Source organism: Salmo salar, chromosome 14 (assembly GCF_965601325.2).
Source record: "Salmo salar chromosome 14, fSalSal1, whole genome shotgun sequence".
NCBI classification, from domain to species: domain Eukaryota; kingdom Metazoa; phylum Chordata; class Actinopteri; order Salmoniformes; family Salmonidae; genus Salmo; species Salmo salar.
This window is the reverse complement of record NC_138304.1, coordinates 74131760-74150133: the sequence shown is the minus strand read 5'-3', so window position 1 is coordinate 74150133 and position 18374 is coordinate 74131760. Positions and strand designations below refer to the sequence as shown.

Sequence of the window (18374 nt, the reverse complement as noted above, 5' to 3'; positions counted from 1 at the left end):
GGTCTGAGGTAGGACTAAATAGATTTAAATAGTGGGGTTATTAAATAAGTTATTTTTTTATGAGTGTAGTGTTAGATGGTAGGGTATTTGTTATTTATTTTTCAAGCAAAATATAAGGGCCGTCTAGTAGGTGGCGGTAATGCAACATTTATTGGACGCCAACCACCGTTAAACCTTATCAAAGAAGAAGAAAGAAGGACGGAAGGAAGGAAGGAAGGAAGGAAGGAAACAGAACGTTTGTTGCAGGTTTCATCGTTTACCGCTGATGGAGCTAGCAGTGTTGTGGCGGGGTAAGATTTTGTTTTGTAAATTCATATTCACCAATTAATTTCAACATAGTATTCGCCATGTGGAAAATGAGTTTGTTGACGTGTTGTCCTGTTGAGAATAATTGCCAGGCTATTAGCGAAGGCAGTTTGTTAGCTACTTAGCTAGCTAACTTAGCTTGCTAGCCGTCACACCACAACAACAAGCGTGATGATGATGATTCATGCCACTGACCGATGCCATGGCCAACACCACTCACTCAGTAACAGCTTACATCTTTCAACTAAAGCTAATGATATGCAAACGTCTTCATACATACTACCTCTAACTAGCTATGTTACATAGCGAGATCTGATAGTTAACGTAAGTACTTTACAAAAGGAGCTTGAGCAGATAAGTATTGACATTTTAGCTTTGAGTGTTAGCTAATACTAGTAGGAGTAGAGCCTATATGTGTACAAAACATAGTGTGCATCTCATTCCTCTCCCTCATCCAATCTGAGCTGACAACTGGACAGGTAAAATCTAATTATCTTATACTGACTAGCAAGGATATGCTATTCTGCCATATGGCTTCCCCCACATATTGTCAGACCAGTGCCAATCAAAGGGTCCAGAAGACACAAGGATAGGAAGACACTTTAGACTAGTAATACATGCCCAACCATAAACTCTTATCATGCTTGTTCTCAATTAATCTCACAGGTGGTACTACATGATGAATCTGGTCCGCAAACGCAACTCCAGCTCTCTCAAAGGTGGCCCTGCCAAATCTATTAGAACAGAAAAACCACAGTCTGTAAGACAACCAGCATCCCACAATGCATCATCACCACTCACAACAGAGGCCAGTGGCATTGTCACCACTTCCAAGGAGGAGAGAGGCCTGGAGGTCCATGGGACATCGTCGCCATGGAGACGGTCTCCCAGGTTCAAGAGTCAAAGCCTGCTTGGCCAGGTTCCCAGCGCGGACCTTCTTGTTGCTGAGGGTAAGTAGAGGAAAAGGAGTAGGGGGCAAAGGAGAATAGATCTCGCGTCACATTTAGCTTTCATGATACGTTTTATCTGTTTTGTGTGTCCTACCTAAGCAATTGATATATATGTAAATAAGTGAGTCTCTTGTCTTTGCAGGATCTCCAGGTCAGGTAGAGAATGAAGAGGAGGCTGTCCAGTGCAGCCCTGCACAGTGCCCCCCTCAGACAGAAGAGGATACAGACACTGACCTGGTCATCACTATGGGTGAGGAAAACCTATATCTATTAACTGGCCACCCTTAGCAACTGATCCTGAAACAGTACTCACATCTTGTATACAACATGAACAAGGTTAGGAACAATGTACAAAATGACCCCCTCAGCTAACTATTTTCCTTTTATTTTTTTTACCTTTATTTAACTAGGCAAGTCAGAATGACAGCTGAGTAAAGCATACTGTAGGAGTTCAAGACTGATTGACTCTCTCTCTCTCTTTTTGTCAGATGAAAGGCATGGCGGGGGATACAAGGGCAGCAGGAAGAAGGGAGGGGTAAAGAGGAAAAAGAGAGCTGCGGACAGAGAGCTGGGAGAAAGACAGCAGGAAGGGGCCGGTCCCGAGGTGGAGATTGACAGGGAGCTGGACCGTGAGCTGGAGAACAAGTCCAGACAACATAACCTGACCACCGCCAATGTCCGCAACATCATTCATGTGAGTGCAGAGGGGGGCCAATAGCTGCAACCTAGCCAATGTTTCTTATACAGCTAGTGCGGACTGTGGAAGCGTCAATTTCCTACAATAGCAATTTGCCTACAACCTCACTCATGCAGACAGGCTGATTGTAAGCCTGGTTTGAAACCTTTTTTACCTTTTGAACCACAGGAAGTGATCACCAATGAGCATGTGGTGGCCATGATGAAAGCTGCCATCAATGAGACGGAGGCCATGCCTGTCTTTGTGAGTGTCAACCATTGCATATCCATGTCCAAATGAAGATTTTTCCAGTTGAGAATTGACACTCTGTGTGCACTTTCATTCAACATCTTTCTCATCTACCTCTTAGGAGCCCAAGATGACACGTTCCAAATTCAAGGAGGTGGTAGAAAAAGGAGTGGTGAGTTCACTGCCTTTTAGTGTGTGTGTTTTTTAGTGTACATTTTAGATTTGTTATGTTTTGCTATTGAGTCTCTTGTAATTCAGTCTTTGTGTTATTTCAGGTCATTCCCACTTGGAACATCTCCCCCATCAAAAAGGTCAATAAAGAGAAGGTACCACCATCGTACTGCTATGGAAGTAGTATCAAACACTCATTACCTGACTGGAAAGTATGGCTCCCAACTAGAAAGTGCTGAAGTGCTTGTCTGTTTCTTTTTTTCTCTCTGTTTTCAGGCACCACAGTTTGTGGACATTCAATTAGCAGAGGAAGACTCCTCTGATGAAGAGTACTGCCCTGACGAAGAGGAGGAGGACGAGACAGCAGAAGATGTAAGAGATTCATAGGATTGGGCTTTGTTAGCTTGTGGACTGAACATGTGTTTTTTTTTTCATACATTGGGAGGCGTTCATGCTTAGAGTTGTGTGGTTAACAAAGTAGTTCAGCTTTATCAACTTTAGAATTGCAACAGTATATGATTGTAAGTGGTAATAGATGCATTGATTGGATATGCCAATACTTTAAATATAACATTTTTCGTGTTTCTCTATATCTATATATTGAAATGACTATATTGGACTTTGTGTGTTGTAGACATTTCAGGAAAGTGACATGGAGAGCACAGCCTCGTCTCCAAGGGGAACCAGAGGAGGCTTCCACAGGAAAATACACACAGAGTGGGACGATGACAGGAGCTGCAGCCCCATGCAGGTAACACACAATTCAATTTAAAATATTTATATTTTTACCTCAAGCAATAACATATATGTAAAAACATTATTATTTTTTTAATGTGAAATTAATAATATACAGAATATTGGCTTTTGTAAATAGCATAATATGTTATTGTTATATTCTTGTGAGATACATTTCAATGTTGATATCTCATGAAACTCATCTCTTCCCAGGTCAATCACAGCAGGTCCAGACACCTGAAGGTGGAGGTTGTCCCCATGGGCCCTCCCCCTCCTCCCCAGCCCTCCTCCTCCTCTGGCCCACATGGATTCTATACCACCAGGGCCCCTCCAGAATTCAGCTTCCTGGAGAAGCTCCATGCCGTGGAGGAGGAGCTGGCCATCGGCCCAGTCTGCCTGGAGCCTTACCAGGTACCATGGCCATATCTCAGATTGTTCTTGCAATTCTCACATAGAAACTTCATTGGGAGGAATGATGTTTGACATGTTTTGTTTTTTACATTTGTATCACAAACCATTTTTTTTGAAAATCATGATTAAAGTGGTTATTTTAGGCCTATACTGTACATACTTTCTGTAAGACCTTATAATCTGTGAACCGTACATGATACAGACGACATCGGTGTCATTATACTCTTTGTGTGCTCTACAATATGGAGTATGTCTAGATTCTGATATACAATTTTTCACATACATTTGAATATTAATATCTCAAAAGTACCCATTTTGATTCTGTTAAATTTAAAACATATTGGTTGGAACAATATACTCTACAAGTACATCACATTTCCAGAGTGGGCTTGTGCTAGCATAATTTTGAAGTTCTGATTTTAATTTTATGAGCACCACCAACACAGTGAATGGGGAAAATGGATTCAAAGGGATCTCCCTCTACTGGTGATTTGCTCAATGTGCAGTGGGCTGTAATTGGTTAATGACCTGTCAATTTCTATGTATAAAATGGTTCAGCCCTTCGAAAGAACCATAGAGCCCACTCTGGAATATGACATGTTAGAGTATATTGTTACAAACAGTATGTCTAAAAATAAGCAAAATCAAAAAGGTACTTTTGAACATTTATTCAACACAAACTATTTTGAACATAAATATTTTTCAGAATATAGACATACTCCATATTTTAGAGCACACTATAAGGAGTATGATGACACCAAGACGTCTGTACCATGTATGGTTCACGCGTCATAGGGTCCATGCATAGGTCTAAAAAGTGCTTAAATGGCCACTTTCTCATGATTTAAAAAAATAAATTGATACCAAGGTAAAAAGAATGTCAAACATCTTTCCTTCCAATGACGTTTCTATTTGAGAATTGCCAGAACAATCTGAAATATTTTCGGTCATCCTGGCGTGGAATCGCCCACCACCCACATCAGATAATGGCTCCTGGTAGACGCAACATATCAATGCGATGCTCATAGATTTAGAATGGAATGCGATAGAGATTTCTGCTTTCCGGGTCCTGTTCAGTAGGCTTGAAACAGGGAAAACATTTTGAAACGTGGTGAAACCAGAGGCGCTACCTGAACTACCTGTCCAAAGACATGCTTGGAGATTTACATGACTTTGCACTGCTAACCTCAAGCGTTCCCTCTCTGTTCCCCCTATTCCTCTTCCTTCACCCTCGCTGTCTCCCTACCACTCTCACAGCCACCCCTGGCGGACGGTCTGATGGCGTGTCGTACCCGCTCCAAGAGGCCCCTCCGGGACGTCCCCATGGGCCAGTTGGAGGCAGAGCTCTGTGCCCCTGACATCACGCCCGACATGTACGGGTGTGACTCCGCCCCCGAGGACCCTGAGTGGACCCACTGGCTGCAGGGCATCATGACCTCTGACATGTACAACGATGGTGAGGGGGTGGTGCGTGTGTGTGTGCGCTGCTCAATTCCAAATCCACGCCTAGCAACTACCCTCGGCCGCTAGTGTAGATGTGAAAGGACTGGATAGGTGTAAGCAGTAGGACAATTCTATTCTACCTATATCAGGGATGGGCAACAGTCCTCCTGGGCCTGATTGGTGACATACTTTTGCCCCAGCTAACACACCTGACTCCAATAATCAACTATCCCTGGTCTTTAGTTTACAATGCAATTAGTTGTGTTAGGTATAGGGCTGAGGGAAAAGTGACACCAACCAGACCCCTGAGGACTGGAGTTGCCCATCCCTGATCAAAACTGAGTGTACCTAACATTAAGTACACCTTCCTAATATTGAGTTGGCTCTTCTCACTCTTGCACTCTGATCCTCTTTCTCGATGTTCTATGTTCTTTTTTTACATTTAAAAAAAAATCTTTTAGAGGAAGGCGATGATGATGACGACGACCCGGAGTATAACTTCCTGGCGGAGATCGACGAACCCGACGTGGAGGATTACCGTAACGACCGAGCCGTCCGCATCACCAGTGAGTTACCATGGTGACGAGATGGAGTCAGTTTATCTAGGCTGTGACTGTCAGGCATTGACCCTCATCTCCAATTTTTCTTTTCTTTTTTCCCCACAGAAAAGGAAGTGAACCAGTTGATGGAGGAGTTGTTTGAGACAGTAAGAGAGGATCTATGTTGTGTTTGTCTGTTTTTTGTCCCCCCTCTCTTTCCCTCCAAACACCCCTTCTATGTGTCCTTTCTTCACCCCTCTGTGTTTGGTGTGTTGTGTGGTTGTCTATGTATCATTTATTTCTCTCTCTGTCCCTTTCTTTCTCTCTCTGTGTGTGCACCAGTTCCAGGATGAGCTGACTGCTCAGGAGCAAGATGGGGAGGGACACGAGGAAGAGGAGGAGAGGGAGGAAGAGGCACCTGCCCTGGGGACACCCACATTCAACACCCCACCAGATATCCCGTAGGTGTATCCACTTCATATGCACACTGTTCTGATGTTTGTTACACTGTCATCTTCCCAGTATATAGTTCCATTTATCAAATACGGTTTTAATTGTCACATGCTTTGTAAACAACAGGTTTGTAGACTAACAGTGAAATGCTTACTTACGGGTCCTTTTTCAACAATGCAGAGATAAAGGTACAAAAATAGAAATGGTAACACGAGGAATAAATAGTGAGTAACATTGTCAGAATTCTGTATATTGATTTCAACCTCTAATCACGACCTTTATACCGTCTACTCACCCACACAGTTACAACTTTCAACCTCTTCTGATTTGACCTATGTATAGCTGACCCAGTTTGACCTTTGATCCCTAGGTTGGAGGACCCTATGGCGGAGGTGACGGCAGGGCGCTACCGTACAGTGAAGCAGCAGCTGGAAGCCATCCGGCGTCGCCGGGCCCTGCTGGAGAGCCAGGGCCTGTTGGTCCCCAGGGCCCTCATTACCAAGCCCCGGGAGCCCCCGCCTCCATTCACCCCCACCCTCTCCCACCACCAGAGACTCCAGCTGCAGCAGCAAGTCCAGCAGGTCTGGGGTCCTTGGCTTTGTGTCAGGGTTGGGATTAATTCCACAAATTCTAATTCAATTCCCTCTCCCTGTAAATTCACTCAATTCAAATTCCAGGTCAGTCTTTGAATTCGAGAATTCAAATCCTCTCAATTCCAATGTTGGGTAAATTCTAAGAATTCTATTCCCAATTCAATATTATCCCCAACAATTCCACAAATTCAAATAAAATTCCCTCAGGCTTTCAGGCTGAACATGTCACTGTTCAGACAGCCTAGCTGGAAATATAGGAATACATGTTTAACTAATTAAAAACAAATACTGCAGTACATTTCTTATACTAAGTGCATTAATTCCATTATCTGGGAAATGTACAATTATTAAATTCCAAAGATGAAATTATTTTACAAATTCATTTCTAATCTAAAATTGAATTCAATGCAAATTCTCCACTCCATGAGTGAATTCAAGAATTGAATTGGAATTTCAAATGAAATTGGAATTGACCCGACCCCTGCTTTGTGCTCAATATTTTGTTATTGAGCTTTTATCTCAATGAGTCAAACCTGGTCAAAACAAACATCTAAATCAAAACCTAGGTAGTGAAATCCTGGTCAAGGATCCACAATGAAGATAACCTTTTGTTTGTTTTTTTTGGTCGGTAATTACTGTATTTTTTTCTTCGTCTGCAGCACGTCCAGCTCCTGACCCAGGTCCATATGTTAACCAGCCCGGTGGCTGCACTGCAGAGCGAAGCTGCCACCACCAAGCAGTTCCTGGTGAGAGAGAAACATACTGACAAACCCACTTTCACTAGTGCCTTTAGCTGCACCAACTTCTAAATGTACTCTCGTTCTCTCTCTCTCTGATACTCCCACCATATCTCTGTCTTTCTCGCTAACTCTCCATTCATTCTCTCTATCACTCACAGATGGAGCTACAGATGTTTGCACAGCGTGGGGAGTTGACCCAGGGCCCAGTGGAGCCAGGCTTCACCAGTGTGTTCAGAGCCTGTAACCTACAGGGGGCACTGTCACTACTGGAGGAGCTGAGACTGTCCCCAATCCCTTACCAGGAAGCCCCTAACGAGCCACGAACATGCAGGAGAGGTAAGCGTGTGCATGCATGAGAGCCATGATGATAGTCAAATTGATGAGGTAAAGATGACTTCTAATTTACTAAATTGAATTACAACATACCCGTCTCAGTTGAAAATGTTTGGACTCATTCAGGATGTAGGCCTAATTCATGTTTAATTCATCTCTCTCACTCTAACTGGTTTGTTGTGTGTTACCACTTTGCCAGTCCGGAAGCACCCGTCAATGCCACCCCAGCTGGCATGGCTGTTTGCCACACGGCCGGTGTTCCTGTACCCTGAGCTACTGCCCCATGTCAGCCTGGACCCAGCCCTGCACTCCGCTCGCTCAGTCAGCATGTTCACCGCAGGAGAGGACTGGTAAGAAGGACCTATTAGAATTCCAATATAATGCCCAAACGTTATAACCTCCTTTTAATGCCCATATTGTATCTGATTCCTCATAGAATACCCATATTATACCTGACAAAAATATTAATGCAACATGCAACAATTTCTAATATTTTACTGAGTTACACTTAATATAAGTAAATCAGTCAATTGAAATAAATGCATTAGGCCCTAATCTATGGATTTTACATGACTTGGAATACAAATATGCATCTGTTGGTCAAAGATGCCATTAAAAAAAAGGTAGGGGCGTGGATCAGAAAACCAGTCAGTATCTGGTGTGACCACCATTTGCCTCATTTAGCGCGACACATCTCCTTCACATGGAGTTGATCGGGCTGTTGATTGTGGCCTGTGGAACGTTGTCCCACTCCTCTTCAATGGCTGTGTGAAGTTGCTAGATATTGGTCGGGAACTGGAACATGTCGTACACGTCAATCCAGAGCATCACAAACATGCTCAATGTGTGACATGTCTGGTGTGTATGCAGTCCATGGAAGAACTGGGACATTTTCAGCTTCTAGGAATAGTTTACAGATCCTTGCGACATGGGGCTGTGCATTATCATGCTGAAACATGAGGTCATGGCAGCGGATAAATGGCACGACAATGGGCATTCAAATTTCCATTAATAAAATGCAGTTTGTTAGTAGTTTATGCCTGCCCATACCATAATCCCACCGCCACCATGGGGCACTCTGTTCATAAGGTTGACATCAGCAAACCGCTCGCCCACACAATGCCATACACGTGGTCTGCGGTTGTGAGGCTGTTTGAACGTACTTCCAAATTCTCTAAAATGACGTTGGAGGCGGCTGATGGTAGAGAAATGAACATTACATTCTCTGGCAACAGCTCTGGTAGACATTTCTACAGTCAGCAAGCCAATTGTACACTTAACTTCTTACATCTGGCATCGTGTTGTGACAAAAATGCACATTTTAGTGGACTTTTTATTGTTCCCAGCACAAGGTGCACCTGTGTAATGAACATGCTGTTTAATCAGCTTCTTAATATGCCACACCTGTCAGCTGGATAGATTATCTTGGCAAAGGAGAAATGTTCAATAAGAGGGATGTGCACAACATTTTTGAGAAATTAGCTTTTTCTGGGATATTTTATTTCAGCTCATGAAACATGGGACCAACACTTAAATGTTGCGGTTGTATTTTTATTCAGTGTACTGTGTATGCTGTTTTAAATGCACACCTTGTCCTAAACACATTTTGTTTCCGTAGTACGTAAACTTGGAATCTAAAATTAATTTAATTTCTGCATGCCTTTTTATGTGTTAAGAACTTGCTGACAAATGAACTAAATCCTTAGCTTGAGTCCTTTACTCTCTGCCATCTTGTTTTCCCAGCCTGATCGTCCTGGGCCTGAGAAACCTGGGGGAGACCCTCCAGCCGAAGGAGCTGCTGTGTCACTACCTGCTCCGCGCCAAGAGGGTCTCTCAGCTCCGTGACCACATTATGGAGAAGTGTAAACACACCCATCCCAACAACGTCATCAAGGTAGGACCCGGATCTATATATACACTATTACTAAAGTAAATGTGTTAGGGCGACTGTTTATAGTTTGGGATAGTTCACACACATGTTCTAAATTACTAGTTTCTAGTTGTTTCCTTAACTTGGACCTGTTCTATATTCCAGGAGAGGAATTGATCCACGCTCTAGATTTGTCCACATATCCACTAACATTAACTAATACTCAACTAACATTAGCGTTCACCATAAACAATATGAACGAATGAACCTCAAAAAGCACCTCTCCCCACGTCTTTTTTTAACAATTATTATTATTTTTAATAAAAGGCCTACCAGCTCCAGAAAGTGGTCCTTCCCATGCCGGTGGCCTGTGAACGAGTGGAACCGGGTGACCTGCGCCCTTCAGTGGAGAGAGAGGAGAGAGCCATGCCCGGATGGCTGAGGGTACCAACTACATTTAGAATACTACTGCCTGATCCCAATCCTAAATCAACACCTATGATAGTTAGTAACTACAGTGGCAAGAAAAAGTATGTGAACCCTTTGGAATTACCTGGATGTCTGCATAAATTGGTCATAAAATGTGATCTTATCATTGTCTAAGTCACAACAATAGACACACTGTCTGCTTAAACTAATAACACACAAACAATTATATGTTTTCATGGCTTTATTGAACACACCGTGTAAACATTCACAGTGCAGGGTGGGAAAAGTATGTGAACCCTTGGATTTAATAACTGGTTGACCCTCCTTTGGCAGCAATAACCTCAACCAAACGTTTTCTGTAGTTGCGGATCAGACCTGCACAACAGTCAGGAGGAATTTTGGACCATTCCTCTTTACAAAACTGTTTCAGTTCAGCAATATTCTTGATGTCTGGTGTGAACTGCTCTCTTGAGGTCATGCCACAGCATCTCAATCGGGTTGAGGTCAGGACTCTGACTGGGCCACTCCAGAAGGCGTATTTTCTTCTGTTGAAGCCATTCTGTTGTTGATTTACTTCTGTGTTTTGGGTCGTTGTCCTGTTGCATCACCCAACTTCTGTTGAGATTCAATTCGCGGACAGATAGCCTTACATTCTCCTGCAAAATGTCTTGATAAACTTGGGAAATCATTTTCCCGTCAACGATAGCAAGCTGTCCAGGCCCTGAGGCAGCAAATTAGCCCCAAACCATGATGCTCCCTCCACCATACTTTACAGTTGGGATGAGGTTTTGATGTTGGTGTGCTGTGCCTTTTTTTTCCCCACACATAGCATTGTGTGTTCCTTCTAAACAACTGAACTGTAGTTTCATCTGTCCACAGAATATTTTGTGGAACATGCAGGTGCACTTTTGCAAACTTCTGACGTGCAGCAATGTTTTTTTTTTGGACAGCAGTGGCTTCTTCCGTGATGTTCTCCCATGAACACCATTCTTGTTCAGTGTTTTACGTATCGTAGACTCGTCAACAGAGATGTTAGCATGTTCTAAAGATTTCTGTAAGTCTTTAGCTAACACTAGGATTCCTCTTAACCTCATTGAGCATTCTGCGCTGTGCTCTTGCAGTTATCTTTGCAGGACGGCCACTCCTAGGGAGAGTAGCATCAGTGCTGATGGATTAATGAACATCATGGCTTTTAGAGATACTTTTGTAACCCTTTCCAGCTTTGTAAGTCAACAATTCTTAATCTTAGGTCTTCTGATATCTCCTTTGTTTGAGGCATGGTTCACATCAGGCAATGCTTTTTGTGAATAGCAAACTCAAAGGTGTTTTTATTTTTAATAATTGGGCAGGGCAGCTCTAATCAACATCTCCAATCTCGTCTCTGATTGGACTTCAGGTTAGCCGACTCCAATTAGCTTTTGAAGAAGTAATTAGCCTAGGGGTTCACATACGTTTTCCGACCTACTCTGAATGTTTAAATGATGTATTCAATATAGGCAAGAAAAATGCAATAATTTGTGTGTTATTAGTTTAACCTCTTAAGCGGACAAATGTATGCAGAAATCCAGGTATTTCCAAAGGGTTCACTTACTTTTTCTTGCCACTGTATATTGTTGGCCACCTAGCCTTCCATTTGTCCTAGGAGAGAGTCCACCAAATTGCCTATGCTTATTATTGTCAGATATTCTAACAATAAAGGTTGTTTTGGACTGGAAGTTTCTTTATTTCAGTGAAGATAAAAGTACATGTATTTTGGATAAAGGATGACGTTTCAGGAACCAGCTAAATAGTTCATATTGATTTAAATAAATGTGCTGTTCCTACAGAGAAGTTTGCCTTATATCTACGAGGCAATCAGAGAACTCAACAGCTCGCCGGATACAGAAGCCATGTCGGCCTGTCAATCAAAGAAAGCCCCACTCGTCACTCTTCTCTTCAGTTCCTCCAGAACTTTGGACTACAGCTTCCCTCCCGGAACTCGCTACCCGCCCCAACTCCCCGACAGCCTTTCATTCCAGCGCTGTGGCTTCAGGCGCTGGCACCGTCCACCACCCTGTGACCTCTCACTATCCCTGGCTGTATCGCACAACGCCACCCAGAGTCTGGGAAGTGGAACTACATGCTCTGAAAATAATTCCCAGACAGGTGCTGTGATTCAGCAGTGCATGGCCCACCACAAACTGCGGCCCATCCAGCCTGCAACATTCAAACCTCCTTCTCTTCAGCATCCCACCAAGCCTCATCTGAAACGTCCCCTCAAGCCTCAACACAAACCTTCCCAGAAGCCCCTGCACGTCATCCTCAATTTGCCTGCCCCAGTGCCCGCAACTGTCCTTTGTCCTGCCCCTTCCGCCAGGGTGTTGGCCTCCCGGTTGTCACATTTCGCTCCATTGGCCAAAGACCTGGTTGCTCGGAAGTTCAGCACGTTCGCCAACCTCCGCAGGCTGCCCAGGCTGCTGCCAGCTCCTCCACCCAACAACAAGAACCCTCCCCAAACAAACCTGAATACTGTGGCCCCCAACAGTGGAGCAAACCTCCTTTTGTTGCCCCACATGAGTAGTAGAACAGCCTCCACTGTTACCGAAACCCAAACCTCGGTCTCTACTACGACTCCTATCGAACAATTCAAGAAAAAATCCTCCAGGACGAGCCGGCGGCGGGTGACAAAGAAACCTAAAAGCAGCCTGAAGAGCGAGAGGAAGCCCCAGCCTTCAGCCTCCACGGAACCACCTGCCCTGGACCAGGCTCTGACCCCGTACGACTATGTCACAGTTGTAATGGAGGAAGAGGGGGTGGATGAGAGGGACGAGGATGGAGGTGATTTTGATATGCCCCTCCTGGCCCTGTCGGAGTCCTCTGCCAGCCCCCCGGGGAGCGTTGACCCCGCTGAGGAGTCAGAGGAGGGTCAGGAGATAACGCTGAACCTATCGCCCGGGCCGTCGGACATGGGGGACAGAAATCAGGAGGTAGAGGAAGTCATGTCACCAGCTTCTGAGGAGTCCACGTTGTCCGTGCCAGAGCTGCAGGTGAGTGAGGTCATGCGACACGTTGATATTACACGAACATATGAATACATTTTATTTACATGTCACACGTCTCATCGTTTGGGTTTGTGTGTTATCTTTCCTTGTAGGAGACGATGGAGAAACTGTCATGGCTGGCGTCAGGGGGGAGGTCAGAGGACTTGGAAGAGGGTGAACGATCAGGCACACCCTCAGGTTAGCTTCCCTCCAGTCTTTAAACGCCACAACATGGATGAACACAGTTATTTTTTTCCCCCCTTGTTTTATTTTTCAGCAGCAGTGGCAGAGTTAGCAAGGGTGGGGTCTTCTTATGCGGGGTGGCCGATTTGGGTCTTCCAGGGGCATACATCTATATATCTACATTATAAATAAAACTTTATTACATTTCTTGCAGTGGACGCCACGATTTGGCTGCTAAATGCATAAAGGGGAAACACTGCACATAGGTTCAGGAAATATGTCAATGCTATTAAATCCTTTCAGATTTCTACAAAGTCCTATGGGTCTATTTGGAATTAGGGAGTCCTCCTCTTCTCCCATCTAACCACACCTGCTGGATTTGATTTGTCCTTCCCAGAATGCCATAGTAGTAGCCCCAACCCTCCTAGCTCAAGGCACGAGCAGCGTCACACTGGAGAAGTCGGCAGCAAGGGGATATCCAAAAGCCCACCGATCGTCTACGACGATGACCTACTCGACAGCGACCCCCTGAGGGAGAAGAAGGAAATAGCCTTCGCTCAGAATTATCTCAACAGGGTAAATCATGATAATGATAATGATGATGATGATTCGTTTCATTTATAAAGCGCATTTCTCGCACCCAAGGTGCTTAAAAGGCTGCAAAGGCTTTGGGCTACATTTTCTGTCTGATGAACAGCCCTCTAATTGGGGGAAGTTGTCCCAAAACAATGATTTGAATTGTACTGGGTGGCATTCATTCCGAAACTACATCGGAATAAGGCAGCTTGCGATTGGATGCAGTGCATCACATGCAATACGTTGTTGCGCTATTTATAGTTATAGCCACCCTATCATCAACATAATTTAGATTTCTGCCTAAATAGACATACCCAAACTTGAGATGGTCATAAACAATAACTGTTGTTGTGTAGTTTTAGAAAGCTCTGGAACTCCTTTCTGGTACATGTTGTTTTATAAATTGCTGAGGTGTAGTCACTTTGAGGACCCATACTCAAATATTATGAAAATAATCAGGATTTCCCCCCCATTCAACAAAAGTGGGGCAGTAGGGCTTGAAATGACTAACATGCTTTCTAAATATAATAGCAAATTAGAAACAACTTGCTATAAGGTTTTGCCTTTTTTATAACAGTCAGATAAATATGACCATATTTATTGGTCACAATTTCATATAACTGACGACAGATACATTTCTCCCAAACGTCCACTGAGTGGCGCAGAGACGCCCTTCAAATGTGTGCAGATTCATTACAACTTTGGCTTTTAAATAGTCATTTCGTCCACCTGTGACCAAGAGAACGCGGTCTTGTTTCAACTCTATGAAATGAGTTGGTACATGTATGCAAGCTCTAAATCCGTCTGAGAATATCAGTCACTCAGAGGAAGAGCAAATCAATTCTTTGTCTGGATAGGCCCGAAGATGTGACGTGTCACTCCCTATGCAAATGTGGGGTCTGAAACCTGACACTTCAAGTCCGCTCCGCTGAGAGAGTGGGCAGCACAGAGCAGACAGATGGGGGTTTCTGGCACTATAAGGAACGGGACCCTACGACATTCAGTATACCGAAATGTCAGTTGGAACTGGTCCAGAACCGCCCCAAATCCCCTATATAGGGAGTTTAACCACCTAAGAGGATTTAAGAAATCCTTAATCCTACTGCAAATATAACTCTGCATATCCTACTGCAAATATAACTCTCTCTTGTTCTCTATGACCAGGTGTGTCATGCCCTGCAGGAGGTGCCGGGGCGCGTGGAGGAGTTTCTGGAGGTACTCTACGAGTTTGAGCAGGACGGAGATGAGCACACCTCTGTGGAACTCTTCACCAGGCTAAAACCTGTTCTGAACGAGTGGCCGGAGCTGCTCCGAGACTTTGCTGCCTTCCTCCATCCCGAACAAGCCCAGGAGTGTGGACTGGTATGTGCTGGCTTGGCCTCCTATACACTTTGACAATATACACTTTGAAGCTCGTCCATTACCTGTGTTTGGCTGTGATTACGTCAAAACGAACTCTTATTTGTGTGTGGCAGTGGTCAGTGTTAATGTTCCTTCTCCTCCCGCCGTAGCTGTCAGAGCAGCAGGCGTTTGAGCGTAGCCGGCACTTCCTGCGACAACTGGAGCTGAGCTTTGGGGAAAACTCCTCCCACTACCGCAAGATAGTGAGCGTCCTTCGAGGCCCTACTCTCAGTCCTGCTGGCATTAAGGAGGTGTGCTAGGGAGTGCTACATTGATTTCACTCTCACATGAGCAGACTGTTCTAACTGTCGTGGAAAACAGCAGTATAACATAATTATTATCAAATCTAGCAAAGCAGATAGGAGTGATATATCGTAGTGGAGGAGATGGTAGATTAGAACATTAAATGTCTCTCTTTTTATCTTTCAGGTGAAGTCCCAGATAGCCAACCTTCTCCGAGGTCACACCCACTTGCAGGGGGAATTCTGGGTGTTTTTCAACGAGCTCCACTTACGGCCCTCGCTGCAGTGTCAGACTGAGAACAGAGGCCGTGGTGATGTGACCAACACAAACTCCACTTCCCAGAAGTCATCAGCAGCAAATAAACCTAAGAGATGCAAAGGCACTAAAGCCACACAAGTAAAGGCGAAAGAAGGGGATCGCTACACCCACCCTGAGCCCTCAGTCTGTGCCAAAAACATCTCACTTACACCCAGTGGAGAGAAAGTCATCCTCTGGACCAGGTTAGAGCCACTGTCCTTCTGTTGTATGCTCATTTAAAGTGGCAATCAGCATTTGCTACATCCATTTTTTGACTTAAATTAATATGGACCCATTTTGATTCTTGAAGACTAAAGCTTAGAAATGCCACATGAGCTTAGTTCAACTGTCATCCATCCTCAGAACCCAAAATAGAAGCTTGTTTATGCCAATGTTTGTAAACAAAGTAAATATAAACAAACACGGTATAGCCTCAAAACATCATTACAACTACTATGTTCTCATGGATTGTCAGTTCTTGCATCCATACCTTTGTCAATGAATTTGAGTGATTACATTTCTCCAGGCCCATCCTGCAGCTTTTTCCCCAAACAGTGGCATGGAAAACGCTTTGCTATTGTTTCGAGTTCTGATTACCGCTTTAGGGAGTGGGATGCAAAGTGTATTGTATCGTTCTGGTATATTGCCAAATAGATATTTCACAATTTAAATGTGTTGTGTTCAATCTTGCTTTGTTTTCGTTGTTTGTAACAGGGAGGCGGACCGTGCCATCTTGACCGCCTGTCAGCAGAAGGGAGCAAATAAAATAACCTTTGAAGCCGTCTCCGCCCAACTTGGCAACAAGACAGCCAATGAGGTGAGAGAGAGAAGCGTGGCGTCTTTATATAGAGTGGCTGCAACAGAGTAATAGTCAGATCAGACATGGGTCCTTTTCCGCTTAGTTATGGCACCACCTCCGTCTATGAAACTATACCTCATGTTGGAGGATCTAACTCTTTAAAAAAAATGTTTTCCTTTACCGTGACTCTCCTAAATGTGTTCCCTCTAGGTTTGTGTCCGTTTCCAAGATCTCATGCGCCTTTTCCTCTCCTCCACCGAGCGGGTGTACTCCGACGAGGAGGTCAGTGACACAGAGCCAACCAGCAGCAGAGAGCCAGACCCGGACTGAGCAGGATCCAACACCAGTGAAACAGTACCGTAATAGCACTTAGTCAGCTGGATTGACAAAACTGCAGTCTGAGCCACAGAAAAGGAGGAGCGCTTGACCAATCTCTAAAAACTTGCTTGGGATTTGACTGTGCTTCCTCTCTGACTCAACACTACTGAAGATGCAGAAATATGGGTAAGTCTCCCATTGATGGCACAGATGCAGGGCTATTAAGACACGGCCAGGACTCTACGTGTCTGTGCTGGTATGCATAGACGAAGTACAAGGGTTCCAAATGTGTTAATATGTTCAGGCCATGAGGTTCCTAGTGTTATGAGGTGCTAAAATGTGAATTCCAATCCCTCTTGAATGTATGAAGTAGAAAAGTGCATAAGGTGTACAAGAGGTCTTAGAGCTGTGTCCGGCTACAAGTAATATTGGATGAGCTCCTGAGGGCCTTCCAAATCACAATGAAGAGACACATTGCACAGTAAGAGTCAGTGTAGACAATAGCACAGTCATGTTGAATTAAAGTCTGCTGAAATGTAAAAAAGGGATCAAAATGGACAATTGATTGCCAACTGTAGTGTTTTCATTATGACGTGGATTGACTGATACTGGAGCGTTAGATGCTTTGCTGGTTGCTAGTATGACTGTTTGAATAAAGTGTACATAATTGTTTTATACATTGACAACCAGACTGTTATTTGCGTTCAGTGATCGTTTTATTGCTGTACTATGACACCAACCATTAACTAGGCCTTATTATGAGTGGTTCAAGAGCAGTGTTTGACTATTTTAAACAATAAGTTAAAAGTTGTAGTTTCCAGAACTGACTGAAAAATATGCTTCATTAACATTCATATACTATACAGTAGTTTTATTATCCATTTTGTTGGCTTCTGAGAGTGGGTAATGTATAACGTTTACATTGTCAGGATATGCTATTGGTAGCCATCAGGGATCCTATGAGAGGAGAAGAGACACAGTCTGGTACCAATCACCATGACAGCCTTGAATTGGGGAGTGAGCACTTTGGGGTAGAGGTCAGGTCAGATGAAGTGAAGAAGAACAGATATCACTAAGGTTCTGTCTAGCAACAGAGATGCATTGGCTGTTCAGATGTGTAGGAAAAGACTGCATAGGAGAAAGGGCTAAATATCAGTGCTTGTGTGAAATGTCATTGTCTAATGAAGCTGTATTGATCCTCTGGGAAGAATAAACTTGGTTTAAGCTTTCATAGTGTCTGAGTTTACTCTGAGATTTAGAACCTAACACTCCAATAGATTGTGAGGTCAGCAGTAACTTTTATATACACAACTAGTACAATGCAATGCAGCAGATGGACTACAGTAGACACACATTTTACTATCACATCTCATATGTAATGTACTACTCTGTATGCACTGAATATATGCTGATTGACTCTCTAGTCTAACTGGCAAAGTGTCAGCTTTGAGCCCATATAAACTCCAAACACGGGATGGAGGGGCTCGGTAAACGTGGTGTGGAATGTATACAGGTGGGTCACTGTCACTGGCGACACTGTAGAAGGCTAGAGTGCCAGCCGGCCAATCCAGACACACCCCAATTATTTTTGAGGAAGTGGAGTGGCTAATTTAATGATCCTCCCATTGTGACAGAAGTG

The 18374-nt window shown here is 44.0% G+C and overlaps 1 protein-coding gene across 2 annotated transcripts; it reads left to right on the top strand.

Moving 5' to 3' along the window:
- Positions 1-173: 173 nt before the first annotated feature.
- LOC106569890 (GON-4-like protein) lies at positions 174-17964 on the top strand. 2 transcript variants are annotated; one of them, XM_045694714.2, is made up of 28 exons: positions 174-290; positions 973-1256; positions 1399-1506; positions 1745-1950; positions 2122-2196; positions 2303-2353; positions 2457-2492; positions 2629-2724; positions 2987-3103; positions 3301-3498; positions 4756-4954; positions 5403-5507; positions 5607-5647; positions 5823-5941; positions 6304-6514; positions 7186-7272; positions 7425-7602; positions 7799-7949; positions 9343-9493; positions 9797-9913; positions 11725-12924; positions 13032-13116; positions 13499-13677; positions 14842-15039; positions 15189-15329; positions 15508-15821; positions 16333-16435; positions 16628-17964. In XM_045694714.2, the coding sequence occupies exons 2-28, from the start codon at positions 983-985 to the stop codon at positions 16745-16747; spliced, it is 4860 nt and encodes a 1619-aa protein (XP_045550670.1). In that variant the 5' UTR covers positions 174-290; positions 973-982; the 3' UTR covers positions 16748-17964. The 2 variants fall into 2 exon arrangements, with proteins under 2 accessions (XP_045550670.1, XP_013997081.2); XM_014141606.3 differs by having other exon boundaries at positions 2457-2507.
- The last annotated feature ends 410 nt before the right edge of the window (positions 17965-18374 follow it).